Source organism: Protomyctophum bolini, assembly GCF_963924005.1.
Source record: "Protomyctophum bolini genome assembly, chromosome: 3".
NCBI lineage: Eukaryota > Metazoa > Chordata > Actinopteri > Myctophiformes > Myctophidae > Protomyctophum > Protomyctophum bolini.
The window spans coordinates 17489523-17507492 of record NC_137864.1 but is presented as its reverse complement, the minus strand read 5'-3'; the positions used below and the strand labels follow the sequence as shown (position 1 = coordinate 17507492).

The window sequence follows — 17970 nt, the reverse complement described above, 5'->3', positions numbered from 1 at the left end:
GTGAACAAACGCTATAATGCTTTATATTGTGTGCTCGGACACAGGGACACACACACACAGCTGTCTATAGGAGTGGTTGCAGCACTCAAAAAAATGAAGGGACCCATACAAACGGGTCCACTGCCCACAAATGGGTGTTTGGGTTTATGGGAGTCAGGTGACCCATCGACGGACGCATGTAAGGAGTCAGGTGACCCATCAACAGGCACATGTAAGGAGTCAGGTGACCAATCAATAGGCACATGTAAGGAGTCAGGTGACCCATCAACAGGCAGATGTAAGGAGTCAGGTGACCCATCAACAGGCACATGTAAGGAGTCAGGTGACCCATCAACAGGCAGATGTAAGGAGTCAGGTGACCCATCAACAGGCAGATGTAAGGAGTCAGGTGACCCATCAACAGGCAGATGTAAGGAGTCAGGTGACCCATCAACAGGCAGATGTAAGGAGTCAGGTGACCCATCAACAGGCACATGTAAGGAGTCAGGTGACCCATCAACAGGCAGATGTAAGGAGTCAGGTGACCCATCAACAGGCACATGTAAGGAGTCAGGTGACCAATCAATAGGCAGATGTAAGGAGTCAGGTGACCCATCAATAGGCACATGTAAGGAGTCAGGTGACCAATCAATAGGCAGATGTAAGGAGTCAGGTGACCAATCAATAGGCAGATGTAAGGAGTCAGGTGACCCATCAACAGGCACATGTAAGGAGTCAGGTGACCAATCAACAGGCACATGTAAGGGGTCAGGTGACCAATCAATAGACACATGTAAGGAGTCAGGTGACCCATCGATGGCACATGTAAGGAGTCAGGTGACCCATCAATAGGCACATGTAAGTGCTTGGCTCACCAGACTCCGGCCTTGTGATTCTGACCAGCCCATCACTTTATTTTGTTTACGACTTGTTAGGTCTGTTTTGCTTCATTTATACTCCTACCCTATCCAAGAATAAAAACAATCTAACCCGTTTATCTGGATTTAAAATAAAATCTAATGCATTTTGAGACCTGACTTTGTCCTGTTATGTTATAGCCTTTGGTTGTTCGAGCCAGGTTTCGTGGCCGTAACACGCACACACGACTTTACAATACAATGTTAATATAACCTGTTGAAATGAATGCCAAGAAATTCATAGCTTTGCAATATTTATTCTCATATTTCAACAGATACAATACAAATAATTTACAAGGTAAAATGACACCGCAATGATGAAAAAGTCAAATAAAAGCAAATAGATATGTTTTTAAAGACAACCAGAATATAGGGCTGAACGGCCGATCAGCCCAAGCGCTACAATCATGTTCACCATGTATTTGTTATAGTTGGTGCTGTGCACTCTGCCATTCACTTGACTTAGAATGATTTTTAGTACCCTACAGCACCCACGAGGGGGCAGCATCGTACAATCAAATGAAATGGGTTTTCCGTTCTACATTGGGTGAACTGATATTCAATGCAACAGATTACACACAATTCAGCCATTTACAAACCATACAGTCAGGGGAACCAAATGGATATGGAACGTTATGACATTTCTGCAAATCTTCAGAATGTCTACGGAACAGCCAGAACCAATATAAACGGTGAACACTGAAGATTGCTTTGAAACACATAACAAAACATTACATAATAAGGCTGAGTGCATTCCAAATATTAGACTTTTTGGCAATTTGAGCTGACTTTGGCGAGTGTGTGTGACGTCTGTGTTTAACTACATAGTGCTATATACACAGGCCAGGGTGCCTAGGGATCTATACATGGCCCCATCTTTTTTTTCTGCTTTACACCAAAGCCAATTTACAATCCAAGGTCGACTCGTAGACGAGCTATTTTCACGAAATGTTCGCCGATGTTTGCTGAATGTTCGTCCATTACATTACATGCCCATTACAAGGATGCGCCGCCAGGGTTCATATGGTTAATTAAGCCACTATGTGATGTTTAATCACTTAAACCCCAGCATCCATATTGTGGGGAAAGCTTTTAATATAGCTTAAAATAGCCGATTAGCAAGTCCATCGGCTAGTTTCAGCGAAAGCTTTCCCCCCACAATGACTCAAAGCCTAGCATAGAGCCCTGAGGGACTCGTGCTCAACCATATGGGGTTTAAGTGGTTAAAGGGATATTTCACTTTCACATAGTTTTTTGGGGTATTTTTATAGTCTACTCTGGCTTTTGTGAACAACCCATCCCAGACATTTTTTAGTTGCTCTAATACTGATTCAGTATTTAGATATTCAAATATGAAAAACGTTTATCTAAAAAAACATGACCCCCTCATGTACTAGGGCCCAATACCAAGGGTGTGTGTTTTCGATGAATCTACCGCGGTCATAATGGAGTATGAAGTTACAATGGGTTTGTGTAGGAAGGGGGTGGGTCTGATAAAATGAATATCTCACATCTAAATCCTGAATGTATAGCAACAAAAGAAACCGGCCGGGGTGTTCACAAAAGCCTGAGTAGATGATAAATTGATCCAAACCTTTTTGTTTTTCAAAGTGAAATATCCCATTAAGCCCTTTCAGCGATCAACAGGCACAGCCACCCTGGCTCATCGTAGGGAGCGCGTCCTTTAGGCTGCCTCCCTTGTGATTGGCTGAGGCCGAGGAGGGACTGGCCTCGCCGTTGACGCTGTCGTTCATCCTCTCACAGATGACGTCCACGAGCCTGTCGAACACCTGCTTCACGTTGATGTTGTCCTTCGCACTGGCCTCGAAGAACTGGAAGCCTACGCGAGGAGAAAGACACAGAGAACAGAGACAGAAGAACTGAACAGAGACAGAAGAACTGGAAGCCTACGTGAGGAGAAAGACACAGAGAACAGAGACAGAAGAACTGAACAGAGACAGAAGAACTGGAAGCCTGCGTGAGGAGAAAGACACAGAGAACAGAGACAGAAGAACTGAACAGAGACAGAAGAACTGGAAGCCTGCGTGAGGAGAAAGACACAGAGAACAGAGACAGAAGAACTGAACAGAGACAGAAGAACTGGAAGCCTGCGTGAGGAGAAAGACACAGAGACGGAAGAACTGAACAGAGACAGAAGAACTGGAAGCCTGCGTGAGGAGAAAGACACAGAGACGGAAGAACTGAACAGAGACAGAAGAACTGGAAGCCTGCGTGAGGAGAAAGACACAGAGACAGAAGAACTGAACAGAGACAGAAGAACTGGAAGCCTGCGTGAGGAGAAAGACACAGAGACAGAAGAACTGAACAGAGACAGAAGAACTGGAAGCCTGCGTGAGGAGAAAGACACAGAGAACAGAGGAACAGAAACAGAAAGAATCCATGTATTGTAGCACTAAATAACCCATTAAAGCTTGATGTTGCAATAATAATAATATTTTTTATATAGCAGAGTTACAAAGTGCTGAACAACAGTTAAAATGACATCATAGCATCATAGCAGCGTAAAATATACAAATAATTATGGAAATAATGTACTGAACAAGGACTTTCGTCCAAGGAATAAACACACACTTTAGCAAACTAAGAAATTGCCCTACAACAAACGCATGCCCACAACTGTGGGCATGTACAAGACTTACCGCATTTTTCTCACACAAATTCAAAACATTTGGGACATCAATGCAAAACATGTAGGCCATATAAGTTCATTAACCCATTCAGGGTAACCCATTGTGTTTTAAGCATGATGTTATACTTTAGCTATTGAAAAATAGCAGATCTACAAGCTCATAGCGCAGCACAGTGCCGTGCTACGAGCGTGTAGATCTGCTATTTTAGAAAAATAGGGCGCAGATCTTGTGTGGGTTATGAATGATGGTTTTAGGTTGCCAAGCAACACATACAACAGGAAATTAGCCGGAAGTGACATTTTCGCGTGCCGTCCGTCCACCTTCACGTTATCAGATCCAGAAACATGCATTTATCTGGGATCGTTTTCCCAGACCGCGCAGGTCCCTCCCTGGTAAAACCAGCTTCATTCAACGGCCCGCAGCCAAAGAATCGATGATCGCAGCCACAAAATCTCTTTTCACGGTGAAATAAAAGACGATCGATCGTCTGTCACAGCACACAACGTGTTCCTACATTCGATTCACGTCTCGGGGTCCCGGTGGACCTTCAAAATAAGGGTTTCACTGGAATATAACACTGGTGGTTTTTGGAAGAATTAATGAATACTGAACGTGTTAAATGCCATTTATTGTTTTTGTATACTGTACATAACAAATTATTGCAAAAAAGAAAAGTGTGTACCCTCCCTCGTCGTTCTGAAAGGGGGCGGGACTGTGACGCTTTGTTGGAATATGTCATGGCCCACCCAACATGCCGCTATATATAGTATATGGAGTGGAATACGTCATGGCCCACCCAACATGCCGCTATATATAGTATATGGAGTGGAATATGTCATGGCCCACCCAACATGTCCCTAAATATATAGTATATGGAGTGGAATACGTCATGGCCCACCCAACATGTCCCTATATATAGTATATGGAGTGGAATACGTCATGGCCCACCCAACATGTCCCTAAATATATAGTATATGGAGTGGAATACGTCATGGCCCACCCAACATGTCCCTAAATATATAGTATATGGAGTGGAATACGTCATGGCCCACCCAACATGCCACTATATATAGTATATGGAGTGGAATACGTCATGGCCCACCCAACATGCCACTATATATAGTATATGGAGTGGAATACGTCATGGCCCACCCAACATGCCACTATATAGTATATGGAGTGGAATACGTCATGGCCCACCCAACATGCCGCTATATATAGTATATGGAGTGGAATACGTCATGGCCCACCCAACATGCCGCTATATATAGTATATGGAGTGGAATACGTCATGGCCCACCCAACATGCCGCTATATATAGTATATGGAGTGGAATACGTCATGGCCCACCCAACATGCCACTATATATAGTATATATATGGAGTGGAATACGTCATGGCCCACCCAACATGTCACTATATATAGTATATGGAGTGGAATACGTCATGGCCCACCCAACATGCCGCTATATATAGTATATGGAGTGGAATACGTCATGGCCCACCCAACATGCCCCTATATATAGTATATATATGGAGTGGAATACGTCATGGCCCACCCAACATGCCACTATATATAGTATATATATGGAGTGGAATACGTCATGGCCCACCCAACATGCCACTATATATAGTATATATATGGAGTGGAATACGTCATGGCCCACCCAACATGCCACTATATATAGTATATGGAGTGGAATACGTCATGGCCCACCCAACATGCCACTATATATAGTATATGGAGTGGAATACGTCATGGGCCACCCAACATGTCCCTAAATATATAGTATATGGAGTGGAATACGTCATGGCCCACCCAACATGCCCCTAAATATATATAGTATATGGAGTGGAATACGTCATGGCCCACCCAACATGCCGCTATATATAGTATATGGAGTGGAATACGTCATGGCCCACCCAACATGCCGCTATATATAGTATATGGAGTGGAATACGTCATGGCCCACCCAACATGCCACTATATATAGTATATGGAGTGGAATACGTCATGGCCCACCCAACATGTCCCTAAATATATAGTATATGGAGTGGAATACGTCATGGCCCACCCAACATGTCCCTAAATATATAGTATATGGAGTGGAATACGTCATGGCCCACCCAACATGCCACTATATATAGTATATGGAGTGGAATACGTCATGGCCCACCCAACATGCCACTATATATAGTATATATATGGAGTGGAATACGTCATGGCCCACCCAACATGCCGCTATATATAGTATATGGAGTGGAATACGTCATGGCCCACCCAACATGCCACTATATATAGTATATGGAGTGGAATACGTCATGGCCCACCCAACATGCCGCTATATATAGTATATGGAGTGGAATACGTCATGGGCCCACCCAACATGCCCCTATATATAGTATATGGAGTGGAATACGTCATGGCCCACCCAACATGCCACTATATATATATAGTATATGGAGTGGAATACGTCATGGCCCACCCAACATGTCACTATATATAGTATATGGAGTGGAATACGTCATGGCCCACCCAACATGCCACTATATATAGTATATGGAGTGGAATACGTCATGGCCCACCCAACATGCCCCTATATATAGTATATATATGGAGTGGAATACGTCATGGCCCACCCAACATGCCGCTATATATAGTATATGGAGTGGAATACGTCATGGCCCACCCAACATGCCCCTAAATATATAGTATATGGAGTGGAATACGTCATGGCCCACCCAACATGCCCCTAAATATATAGTATATGGAGTGGAATACGTCATGGGCCCACCCAACATGCCCCTAAATATATAGTATATGGAATGGAATACGTCATGGCCCACCCAACATGCCACTATATATATAGTATATGGAAATGCAAGATTGCCAGACTACATGAGGTTGTGTGTAACTGTGCAGTGTATGAAAATATATGATTTATGAAAGGTCTACTGCAGTGGTTCTCAAACAGTGGTTCATGGGGTCCCCAGCTAAATGGAGAGTTGGTATCCACATGGACCCTTAAAGATCTCTAACTATTGATAGTGCAAAAATAGTGCAAAAATGAAACCAAATGGGTCCATTTGGTTTCATTTTACACTCTCAAGAGTTAAATAACATCTGCATTACGCCCCTGTTACGTGTTGTCTCGATGCCATATGTAATCCATCTGAAGAAAGCGAAGACTATACAGAGAGTTTGTCCAACTCTGTCTATATAAGGCTCTGTACCAACCTAGCTCTGAGGCCAGTCTACAGTGATATGTACCAACCTAGCTCTGAGGCCAGTCTACAGTGATAACATGTACTAACCTAGCTCTGAGGCCAGTCTACAGTGATAACATGCACCAACCTAGCTCTGAGGCCAGTCTACAGTGATAACATGTACCAATCAGCTCTGAGGCCAGTCTACAGTGATAACATGTACCAACCTAGCTCTGAGGCCAGTCTACAGTGATATTATGTACCAACCTAGCTCTGAGGCCAGTCTACAGTGATATTATGTACCAACCTAGCTCTGAGGCCAGTCTACAGTCATATGTACCAACCTAGCTCTGAGGCCAGTCTACAGTGATATGTACCAACCTAGCTCTGAGGCCAGTCTACAGTGATATGTACCAACCTAGCTCTGAGGCCAGTCTACAGTGATATGTACCAACCTAGCTCTGAGGCCAGTCTACAGTGATATGTACCAACCTAGCTCTGAGGCCAGTCTACAGTGATATGTACCAACCTAGCTCTGAGGCCAGTCTACAGTGATATGTACCAACCAGCTCTGAGGCCAGTCTACAGTGATATGTACCAACCTAGCTCTGAGGCCAGTCTACAGTGATAACATGTACCAACCTAGCTCTGAGGCCAGTCTACAGTGATATGTACCAACCTAGCTCTGAGGCCAGTCTACAGTGATATGTACCAACCTAGCTCTGAGGCCAGTCTACAGTGATATGTACCAACCAGCTCTGAGGCCAGTCTACAGTGATAACATGTACCAACCTAGCTCTGATGCCAGTCTACAGTGATATGTACCAACCTAGCTGAGGCCAGTCTACAGTGATATGTACCAACCTAGCTCTGAGGCCAGTCTACGTGCGTCCTCAGTGGGGACCTGTCTGTCCTCCTCCAGGTCCAGCTTGTTCCCCACCAGCACCACCTGAGCGTTGTCCCACGAGTAGGTCTTGATCTGCGTCGCCCTGAGAAATCAAATGTAGAACGGAATTAATAGAACGACAACAGCAACTTCAACTAGTGTGTTCTGCTCGCTGGAGCGAGCCCACAAATAGTCAATAAAGTCTTTCATTCCATGGTAATTTTTTAACCACTTCAACCTGGCATTCCTATTTTGGAGCTCATCATAGGAAGAATAACTTAGTTATATTTGTATAGCACCTTTTAAGAAACCTGAGTGCTTGTCAGGAAGGGGGTTGGTTTTTGGGGAATGAAAAATTACCTCAAGTATACAGATATACAATTACAATTAGTGTAATATCACTTATATGCTGATGTCTCATTTGGCTGACCAGTTGAAACAATTTGAAACCCATTTTATCAGTGATTTTTTCCCCTGCCCGTAGTTACTGCACTTTGGCTTTGTAGGGCTAGAAGGCATTTTGGAGAAGCAGGCCTTTAATGTGCTCAAATATTCTTTGGTGTGAGAGGCTAGATCTCATCAAGGTCTGTGGCTCAAATGGCGAATAAATAATGGGCCTTGAAATGAAAAGGGTTGAAAACCACTATGCTAAAACAGGCCAGATTTGACCTACCAGTCCTGCACAGAATAGAAGGTCTCTTGGCTGGTGATGTCGTACATGAGCAGGAACCCCATGGCTCCTCTGTAGTAGGCTGTGGTGATGGTCCTGTAACGCTCCTGGCCTGCCGTGTCCTGGAAACACACCAATGGACAGACACGTCAAAGCTGTAGCCTCCTAATATAACACCTGTGATTCAAACTTGGGTCTTCCGAGTTTTGTGTGAATGTCTAATATCTTGGCCTACCACTAGGCCAAAGGGATATCCCTGACAGTTTTCTTTTTTTTATTGTATTGAAATGTACTTGATAAAGTACCAAAAGTAGAAATTATTAGTACAGTTAAAAAAAATTAATTGGACGTACTTCCGTCCTTTTTGATATTGGACGTCCGACGTCCGTCAATCCGCACGCACGCACACACACACTCCATTAAGGGTCAATGTTTTACAGACTTGTCCAAGTGTCCGAAAAAGGGCGTGGGAGAAGCACTTATTGTAGGGCTTGTGGGGCCCTACCCCTGGAGTCTTATTAGTAGTAAAAGTATACAATTTACCTCTGAGATGTAGTGGAGTGTTTTTATCCAATGGAAATATCCTAAAAAAACGGGGTTGTATTATAATCAGGGACTAGACTATTTGACATTCAATTATATTTTTCCAGGAATGAGTCTTGAAAAATGGGGGTCATCTTATAATCAGTCGTCTTATATTCGGGACAATAATACAGTAAGCATTGGAGAGAACATCTTGATCTCTCGTTCGTGAGATTACCAGATATGAAAGCTTTCATATCTTGTAATCGCGCACGCACACCTCTATTAATGACCTTGCTACAACAGCTCAACAGAACGGAATGCACACAAGATAAGTGTGCTGCAAAACCAACTGCCCTTGGTGCGTTTGAAAATACCAGCAAAGCCAGGTGCAATGATTTTTATACAATGATTTTTATACTTGACATGTTCTACATGTGCTTAAGCACAAATAACATACAAAGATCAGAAGCATAATAATTTTTATTACCAAGTATGTTTGCAAGTATGTGTGTAGGCGAGAAAGGTGAAGTACACAATGACAGTAATAAGAAAGTCCAAAAATCTAATAGACTTTATGCATATGGAAGGCAACATAGGTAAATAAATGAAAAACACCTAGTAATTACTTTTTGCACAGACTCCTCATTGCACAATTATTGAGTCACGCCTCCATATATGGCCGTCTCCATAACATGAAGATGACGACACTGACCTCATCTAACCCTGGATAACCATACATGGAGATATGTATAACAATACATGGAGCCGACCAGCAACTCTACATTTGACCTCAAACCCTTAGATCTCCATATATGGAGCTGAGTGCTGACCTGTTCTGACAATCCATGTGTTGATTCTCCCCCACCCGTCCTTCCTCTTCGATGTCTCCCTTTTGACTGATTCAAACTCTAGAAGGGCCCGCCCCAAAGTTAGTGCAGCGTCGCCCGGCAGCCGGTGAAACAGGCCCGGCCCTACCTGGTCCCTCATCAAACCCTGTACACTGCCCCCGCTGCCACCCTTAGATCTCCATATATGGAGCTGACCTGTACTGACATTCCATATGTTGATCTGACCGCATCAAACCCTGTACACTCACGACACGCTCCATAATCCATATATGGCCAGACCTCATCAAACCTGTGTACACTCAAAACACTGCCTCCGCTGCCACCCTTAGATCTCCATATATGGAGCCGACATGTTCTGACATTCCATATGTTGATCTGACATCGTCAAACCCTGTACACTCAAGACACTCTCAAAGATGAGAGTTCACTGTGAAAGAAAATTATATTCAAAGATTTGCACACGTTTTCACGATATAAAAAACAAATAGCAGATCTACAATGTCTGCAATTTTTCCAATAGCTAAAGATTAAAATAATGGTTAAAGACAAGTGGTTAAAAGCTACGGTGACACAGATGCGTTCCAGCCAGGTGGTCTGGGTTACGTTACGATAATTGAGCAATGCATGCAGACAGATTCACCAAATCACTACTTGGTGAATAATAAGTCCTGAAGAGGAAAAGGGGGAGGGGAGGGGCTGGGGCAGCACAAGAAACCAATTCACAAGCCAGTCAATAGGTGTCAACTAAGAAACCTGCAGAGCGCAGATACCGACGAAGACACACAACATGCGTATTAGCAAATCCTCCTGGAGACAAAGGCCAGATTCTACCCCCCCCCCCCCCGGCCCAGCGCATACATACACGGTGTAGTAGCAAGGTACGTTGGTGGCCATGGAAACAGTTCTGATCTGGATTTAGACTCCAATATATCAGCGAGAAAAGGGCAGATGTTTATCAAAGCATGCGAATATCATTATTCCCCCTTTCACCATCACTAGTTTGTAATTAGTATTCGGTTGCCCAATCTGTGGTCAGAGTTCATTCTGACGACAGTGCCGCTGAATCAATAATAATAATAATCTTAGTAAATGTTGAAAATGTTCTTTGTATGTTGTTTAAAGTTTAATATTTAGCAATCATTTAATTAAAACTCGCGAATAATGTTTTCATCAGATAGCAGATCAGACTGTGAATATAATGTGATTGATTCGATTGATTGAACACTTTGTAGAATAAGCACAGTTCGATACAAAGTCAGTTAAGAATCAAGATACCCAGAAAAGGTACTAAAGGTTTGTTTACATAGGGGTCCTCCATTTTCAATTCATCAGGACATTTTAAAGACATACAAATATACAGTACTACTATGCAAAAAAAACCATAAATGGTTGGAAATCAAAAGAAAAAAGATGTACAGTAGAGGGGAGGGGTGTGCTAGTCCTGTTAAACCAAACAGGATGGGAACCGCTTTTGGTGTTTTAAGCTTTATGTTATACTAGCTATTGAAAAATAGCAGATCTACACGCATCATAGCGCAGCACCAAGTGCCGCGCTACAAGCTTCTAGATCTGCCATTTTTGAATAATCTTGAAAATGTGGTGCAAATTTTTTATATATATATTCTTTCAGAGCAAACATTTTTAACGCAAAACTTTGCTTCTGGGAGGTCCCTGGGACAACATATTTTCAGATGGGGGTCCACTAGGGGTGCAACGGTTTTCAACCGAAAACCGAACCGTTCGGTTCCACATACACGGTTCAATGCGCTCTAATGAACCGCGCTATTTCGGTTTGCATTAATTAATTTATTACAGCTGCGAAGAATGTATTTCTCGGTCACACACTGGCCTACTTAGAAGTCTAGCACTCTATCGGTCACACACCGTCCTACTAAGAAGTCTAGCACTCTTTCGGTCACAGAAGTGTAGCACTCTGTCGGCCCACCCCCTACACACACACACACACACACACACAGAGAGAGAGAGACGGCATGATGAGGAGAATCCAGCACTCGTCTTTAAACGTCGTTCTTGGAATAATTATTGATCGTCATACACAGAGACACACACAGCGGAGTAACCTCGCGCCAACAGGCTTCTAAGCACGGTCGTTGTAAGTTTGTTCAGATCTGATTCTGCATCTGCACTCGCTGTTTGAGTGCTAATTAAGAGGGAGAGTGAGAGCAAAAACAACCCGCAGCAGGACGATCATTCCGTCAGAAAAGTACCAACAAAATACTCCCATGTCCAATCCATGACTGTAGATAGAAGCCCTTCTTCTAATAATATAAGCATAATATCCTTAAATCCTCACTTATTAGCCTTATTGTAAACTTTTGTAGGCTATTTTTCTGAGACACGACCATAGAGTATTAAAAACGCATTCACTGTGAATGACTCCCCTCCCAGGAGACACTCTCCTCTCCTCTTTCCTGCATGTGCTTAATGCCCCGTGTGAGCGCATAGGTGCATTTATTTCCCCTTGAAAATAATGATGAGGCACATTAAAATAGCAATATTAGGTTTTTTCCCCCCTTTAAAATAATGAAAAGGCAGAAATGCCTAATAAAATAATATATGCTAAAAAAAGAGAAGAAAAGAAAATGCTATAAATAAACTTTTTTGAGTGGTGCAAGCCACTGCCTGGCTGGCTGGCTGGGTATGAGCATGAAAACAGCGTGGTTGTTTTTCACCACCTGTGCACAACCTAACACACACGCACATTATTAACTGTATATATGATGATTTCGTGTGTGCCAGTACAGTGACACTAGTACAGTACAGTACAGTAGAGGGTACAGTAGGGCGCGTTCCTGGGGATCACTTCACAAGGGGGTATTTTTTTTTACTGTACCGGAACCGAACCGAAACCGTGGCCCCCATACCGAGGTTCGAACCGAACCGTGGTCTAACTGAACCGTTGCACCCCTAGGGCTGTATTTTGCGTGTCTTAAGTACCAGGTCTTATTCCCTAACTTGAGTAAACTAAAGACCTGGAGGCGTGGTCAATGCTCTTTGGCCACTCAGAATAGCCAAATGGCATTGATCACGCCTCCAGGTCTTTAGTTTACTCAAGTTAGGGAATAAGACCTGGTACTTAAGACACGCAAAATACAGCCCCTAGGGTCCACAGCCAAATACAGATAATTCTGGGGGTCCTTGACATGAAAAAGCTGAGCACCACTGACATAGAAACAGCGGTTTTTCCAAAAACTGTTTTGTAATTTAGAACAAGAGGCCATTTTCTTTAATCGGCTTCAGGCCTAAATGCGTTAATGTCAAAAGAAGAGACACAGGACATCATTTCCTGTGTCTCTGCACCATAAACGGATTCAGCAGCTCAACCTCATCATGCATCTTTCATGAAACCAGAGGCGTCCGATCGATGCTCAACATCAACTGTCATTAACTCTGGGGTGTCAAAATGGAGTGCGCACACGCACACGCACACACACACGCTGCAGCAGAGGAGAAGCATGTAGATTGTAGAAAAGGTTTTCCCTCATCATAGGATGTCTTATTGTCTTCTAGGGAGGAGTTTCCCATGAGCCTCTGCTTCATGGCACTGTCTGGGACAGTTTGGAAGTTCCAGTTAGGCCTGGCTGTCACAATTATTACTTAATCGCCAAAGTCCCAATTATTTGAGATAAATGCAATAATTTTTGCATAGTTTTTTTTTGCATAATTTTAGATAATCGCAATTATTTTTGCATAATCACTCGAACGAAAATCCTCAGTGATGTATCCCAAGGTCATCAGGGTTTCAGGTCTTTCAACATCATACCCCTCACTCAGGTGACCCAGCCGGTGTGATCAAGTCCAGATTTACATCCCAGTAGCTACCCTCGATCAGTCCCATTAGGGAAAGACCAGGGCCACACAATCAGTTGCTCCGGAACAACTCTGCCGGCCTGCCGGGACTGGGAGGTAGATCAATCTGGCGAGTGGAGGGACTGGGCTCTGTGGGTTGACTCCTGTCCGGGCCCCTCGTACGTCTCACCAGGTCCACTCCTGCTCTCTCCCATCACCAGACACTTCATTCAGGAGTGGTGGATTATTGAGCCGCAATGGTTCTGCGGGCTACACCTGGAGTGCGTGTGTGTGTGTGTGTGTGTGTGTGTGTGTGTGTGTCATCCCTCACCCAGATCTGTAGCTTTACTCTCTTGTCGTTCCTGTAGATGGTCTTAACTTTGAAATCGATGCCCACGGTGCTGACGAAGGCTGAAGTGAAGGAGTCGTCCGCGTAGCGGAACAGAAAAGAGGTCTTTCCCACGCTGCTGTTACCAATGATCAGCAGCTTAAACATGTAGTCAAAGTTCTGGTCAGCCGCATCCTTCTGGGACTGAGTCTGGCCTGCTGCTGCCGGTTCACTGGCTAATGCCATCTTGGAAGGAGCTGGCAAAAGAACAAAGAAATGGCATGGTGGGTGGGTGTACCAACTGATGACTCATTTCCCAGTACCTGAACTGATCTTTTTTTTTACAGGAAACTCCTGGTTCATGTCTCAGCTTTTGTAAGGGGGGGGGGGGGGGGTCTCCAAGGAAAGAATGAAGGTAAATGGGAACCACTGGATTATAGCCAAGATGACAAATCATCGTAGCCGGCAATAAGATGCAAAAACAATGAAATATTTAGGCCTCGATCTTGTGTGACATGAATAATAAATAAGCCTCAGAAAGCTCCATTTGGCTCTGCTTGGCTATTGATTAATTCCAGGATATGACCAGCTCAATTAAGACTGGGAGTACTGTACTGTAGTAGGTGACAAGGTGCATGCTACAGCATATGAAAAGGGGCTATTGGGTAATATCTATCAACTACTACTAATACTATATGTCAATGAAACATATATACACTGTGCTTTAATGGAAAATAATATTCTAAATAATACAGCAGGAGTGTGGTGATGTAAGGGGTGGGCTAAGCAAAGTTCCTTATGGATGCAAAGATACAAAGCCACGACTGTAGCTTTGTACTGTAATTCTCTCTAGACGCCTTTTTCACCCTGTTCTGGCCGTTTCCATCGTTTCCAATGCATATAAATAATGCCTAGGTCCAAAAAGGCACTACGCCGACACACATCACTACAGACACACTTCAACGACCGTGAGCAACAGATACAAAGCAACAAATAATATGCTGTGATCTTTGCATCTTTGCATATGCTTCGAGGGCGGATGCAAAAACTACACAGCGTATTTGTAGCTTCGTATCTTTGCATCTGAAGTTGAAATCTGCTCAATTTTTGTTGCCTTGTAGCTGTTGTAGCTTTTGCAGCAGCTACAAACGTCGGATGTATCTTTGCATCTTCATGGTGCTGGCGTCCATTAATGAAAATGAATGATAGACTGTATCTTTGCATCTGCCCGTGTGAACGCAGTAGACTTCAGCAGTACACAACCGCTGAGGGGATGCGGGTGGCAGTAAATGGTTTCCCAATCCTATGAATGATCGGTTTCTTAATCCATCTCATTCATGTGCAATTAATCAAAGTCATGAAGAGCACGTTCCTATTCTAACCAGTCAATTTCGTCTCATCTCTCTATTGTCGTCTCTAGTCTACATCTCTCACATGGCCTTAAACATTTACAATCAGTACATATGGGACCTCTGTCACCTCTCTAGTGGTAATCGCATCCAGTACAGTCTGATCTCCTTCCTGTATATTTGGCCATCTATGAAACTGACACTCACAACAGTACCTAGAAGAGTCCAGATACTAGACTATCTATCTCCATCCTACAATCCATCTTCCTTGACGTCTTATTTATCCACCTATTCATCTTCCTAGCCATCCGTCCCTGGTCTTTCCTATCACTCTTCTTTTGGCCCCAGGCCTGATGAAGTGAGCGACACACACGCACCTTACTCTAAGGCACGCGCACACACACACACACACACACACACACACACACACACACACACACACACACACACACACACACACACACACACACACACACACACACACACACACACACACACACACACACACACACACACACACACACACACACACACACACACACACACACACACACACACACACACACACACACACACACTTTCTTCCCTGATTGCAGCAGTTCAAGCACTAAACCTTCTAGGGTCATAAAGAATGCTCCACACACAGTACACACTCAGCAAGAATCTACTGTACAGTAATGTGCACTGCAGTTCACACACAAACACACACATGAAGTCTTGAGCAGCAATGAAAGATGCAGATTTGTGAATGCTTTCAGAAATACACACAGATGGAGAATACATTATACTAGGGCCTACATGCCCAATAAGTGCTTTTGAGGCATAGGCCTATCCAATTTGTAGACAGCAAACTTTTTTTTAATCATATCATATATAAGCAGCACACCCCCATATTCTTGCTGGAGAGTAGAAGATAATTATATTCGTGATCAGATTCATTTTAAACAAACGCTATTGTCTTGAGGCAAATGGTTTAAATCAGTGGATCTCAACCAGTGGTCCGGGTTCCACCAAAGGTCCTTGAGGGGGTTCCAGGTGGTCCCCAGCTACTGAATGATGGAGAGTTGGTATTACCACATGAACCCTTTGGGACCATCTTTCTTCTTCAACTCTCCAGAGTGTAAAGTAAAATGAATCCAAATGGACCCTATAGATCTTTAACTCTTTTCTTGAGTGTAAAATGAAACCAAATGGACCCTTAATTGGCCTTATTAGATCTGTAACTCCTGTGAGAGTACTGTATAATGAAACCAAATGGACCCTTTACAGCCACAGGTCCATTTGGAAAGATAATTCTTATTTTGATCAAAGATGTCCTGTTTAAATCTCTCCTATGGTACCACATCAATACAGCATGGAATTGTGGACAAAATATTTTGGGTCTGAGAGGCTAAATAAATCTCATCAAGGTGGTACGTACGTACTGCCGTGGCTCAAATACCGAAAAAAAGAAGAATGTGCCTTGATATGAAAAAGGTTCAAAACTACTGGTTTAAATGGAGAAAGGTGTGTGTGTGTGCTGTCAACTTGTGCTAGGAGGGGCTCGCCTCAGTCAATTGACTATTGCATGTTAAAATACCTTGTTCATAACATAGACCTCGCTATATTGCTCATAAGATCGGCTCCTTTAGTTATAGAAAGTGTCTGGCTTAATTCTACACAACATTCAATCCAAACACAAGTGGTCGAAATGCTTCACTCGGTAAAGAAGTTGTCAAAACGCACGAGTCTACGCCGGGCAATGAGCCTTGTCATCAGCGACAGCTCCACCATATGGCACCGAAAACACAAACACAACGACCATTTATGACCACAAACTCACAAAGAAGTTGTTTTATTTAATTACTTTACCTCAGATATCGCCTGCGTGCTTCCGTATTCAGTATTACAACACAAGTCCCGATCCGTGTGCTTCAGAGAATCAATCGAATTCCTCTCTGTTGCACCCTCCTTCCTTCCTTCCCCGGCTGTGATCTCAAGCGTCTGAATCTGGAGGAAACATGTATGCCAGACAGCATGTGTGCCACTTTTACCGTGAGCGTAGTAGGCATACCCTAGCCCAGTGGTTCTCAAAGTGGGGTCCGGCGTCCGGGGACACCCCAGGGGTCCTTGGGAGAGTTCCAGGGGTCCCTTGCTAAATGATAGTTTGGAAAGGAACCAAATGGACCCTTGTGGGTAACTGAGCTTTGAGTGTAAAATGGAACCACATTTGGTTCCATTTGTACACTCAAGAGTTGAATTAACATTGATTTTACAATATAAATTGGGGTCCCATGCAGATAGAAATGCCATTAAATGAGGATCCATACTCTGTTAGCCTAATGCATGTGAAACTGCATATCTTTTAAAATGGGGGTCCACTGCCCTAGCCAAGTTGTGTGGCCAACCCATACACTGTGCTCTACAAACAAGCACACAAGACACAAAAGCAACACGACTTCAAATAATCAATCATGTTATACTGTCCTATATTAACACAACACACAAATCTTATAACACATTTCGGCTTCCTTATGTAGGCTAGTACAATGGCAACCTTGTGTTCATTTTAACCATAGTAAATCATGTTGGAACAGGAGGTGAAATGCAAGCACTGCACAATTAATGTGCACATCTCCTCCAAGCCAGTGAGACTCAGCAGGCCTGCTGCCAAAGTGCATAAAACGTTCAGTCCCTGAGTCTATCACATTTGCATCACTGGGTAATTATGACTACTGTATTCTCCTCCATTAAACAAAATGAACAGACAATTTATGCAGCTTTAGCTTACACATTCAGTACACAGTACACAGTACCATCCA

The 17970-nt window shown here is 43.5% G+C and overlaps 1 protein-coding gene across 1 annotated transcript; it reads right to left on the bottom strand.

The window, feature by feature from the left end:
* Positions 1–1156: 1156 nt before the first annotated feature.
* LOC308313471 (ras-related protein Rab-3D-like) lies at positions 1157–17099 on the bottom strand. The gene is made up of 5 exons (XM_080760590.1): positions 17021–17099; positions 13824–14077; positions 8313–8431; positions 7618–7742; positions 1157–2736 (listed from the first exon to the last, which is right to left on the bottom strand). Exons 2-5 carry the CDS (start codon positions 14064–14066, stop codon positions 2537–2539), a joined length of 687 nt encoding a protein of 228 aa, XP_080616716.1. The 5' UTR covers positions 14067–14077; positions 17021–17099; the 3' UTR covers positions 1157–2536.
* Positions 17100–17970: the final 871 nt, after the last annotated feature.

Coding starts and splice junctions, on each gene's coding strand:
- LOC308313471 (XM_080760590.1), bottom strand. CDS start 14,066: ATGGCATTAGCCAGTGAACCGGCAGCAGCAGGCCAGACTCAGTCCCAG. Junction 8,432..13,823: donor GAGTAAAGCTACAGATCTGG/GTGAGGGATGAC, acceptor GTGTGTTTCCAG/GACACGGCAGGCCAGGAGCG. Junction 7,743..8,312: donor TTCTATTCTGTGCAGGACTG/GTAGGTCAAATC, acceptor TTGATTTCTCAG/GGCGACGCAGATCAAGACCT.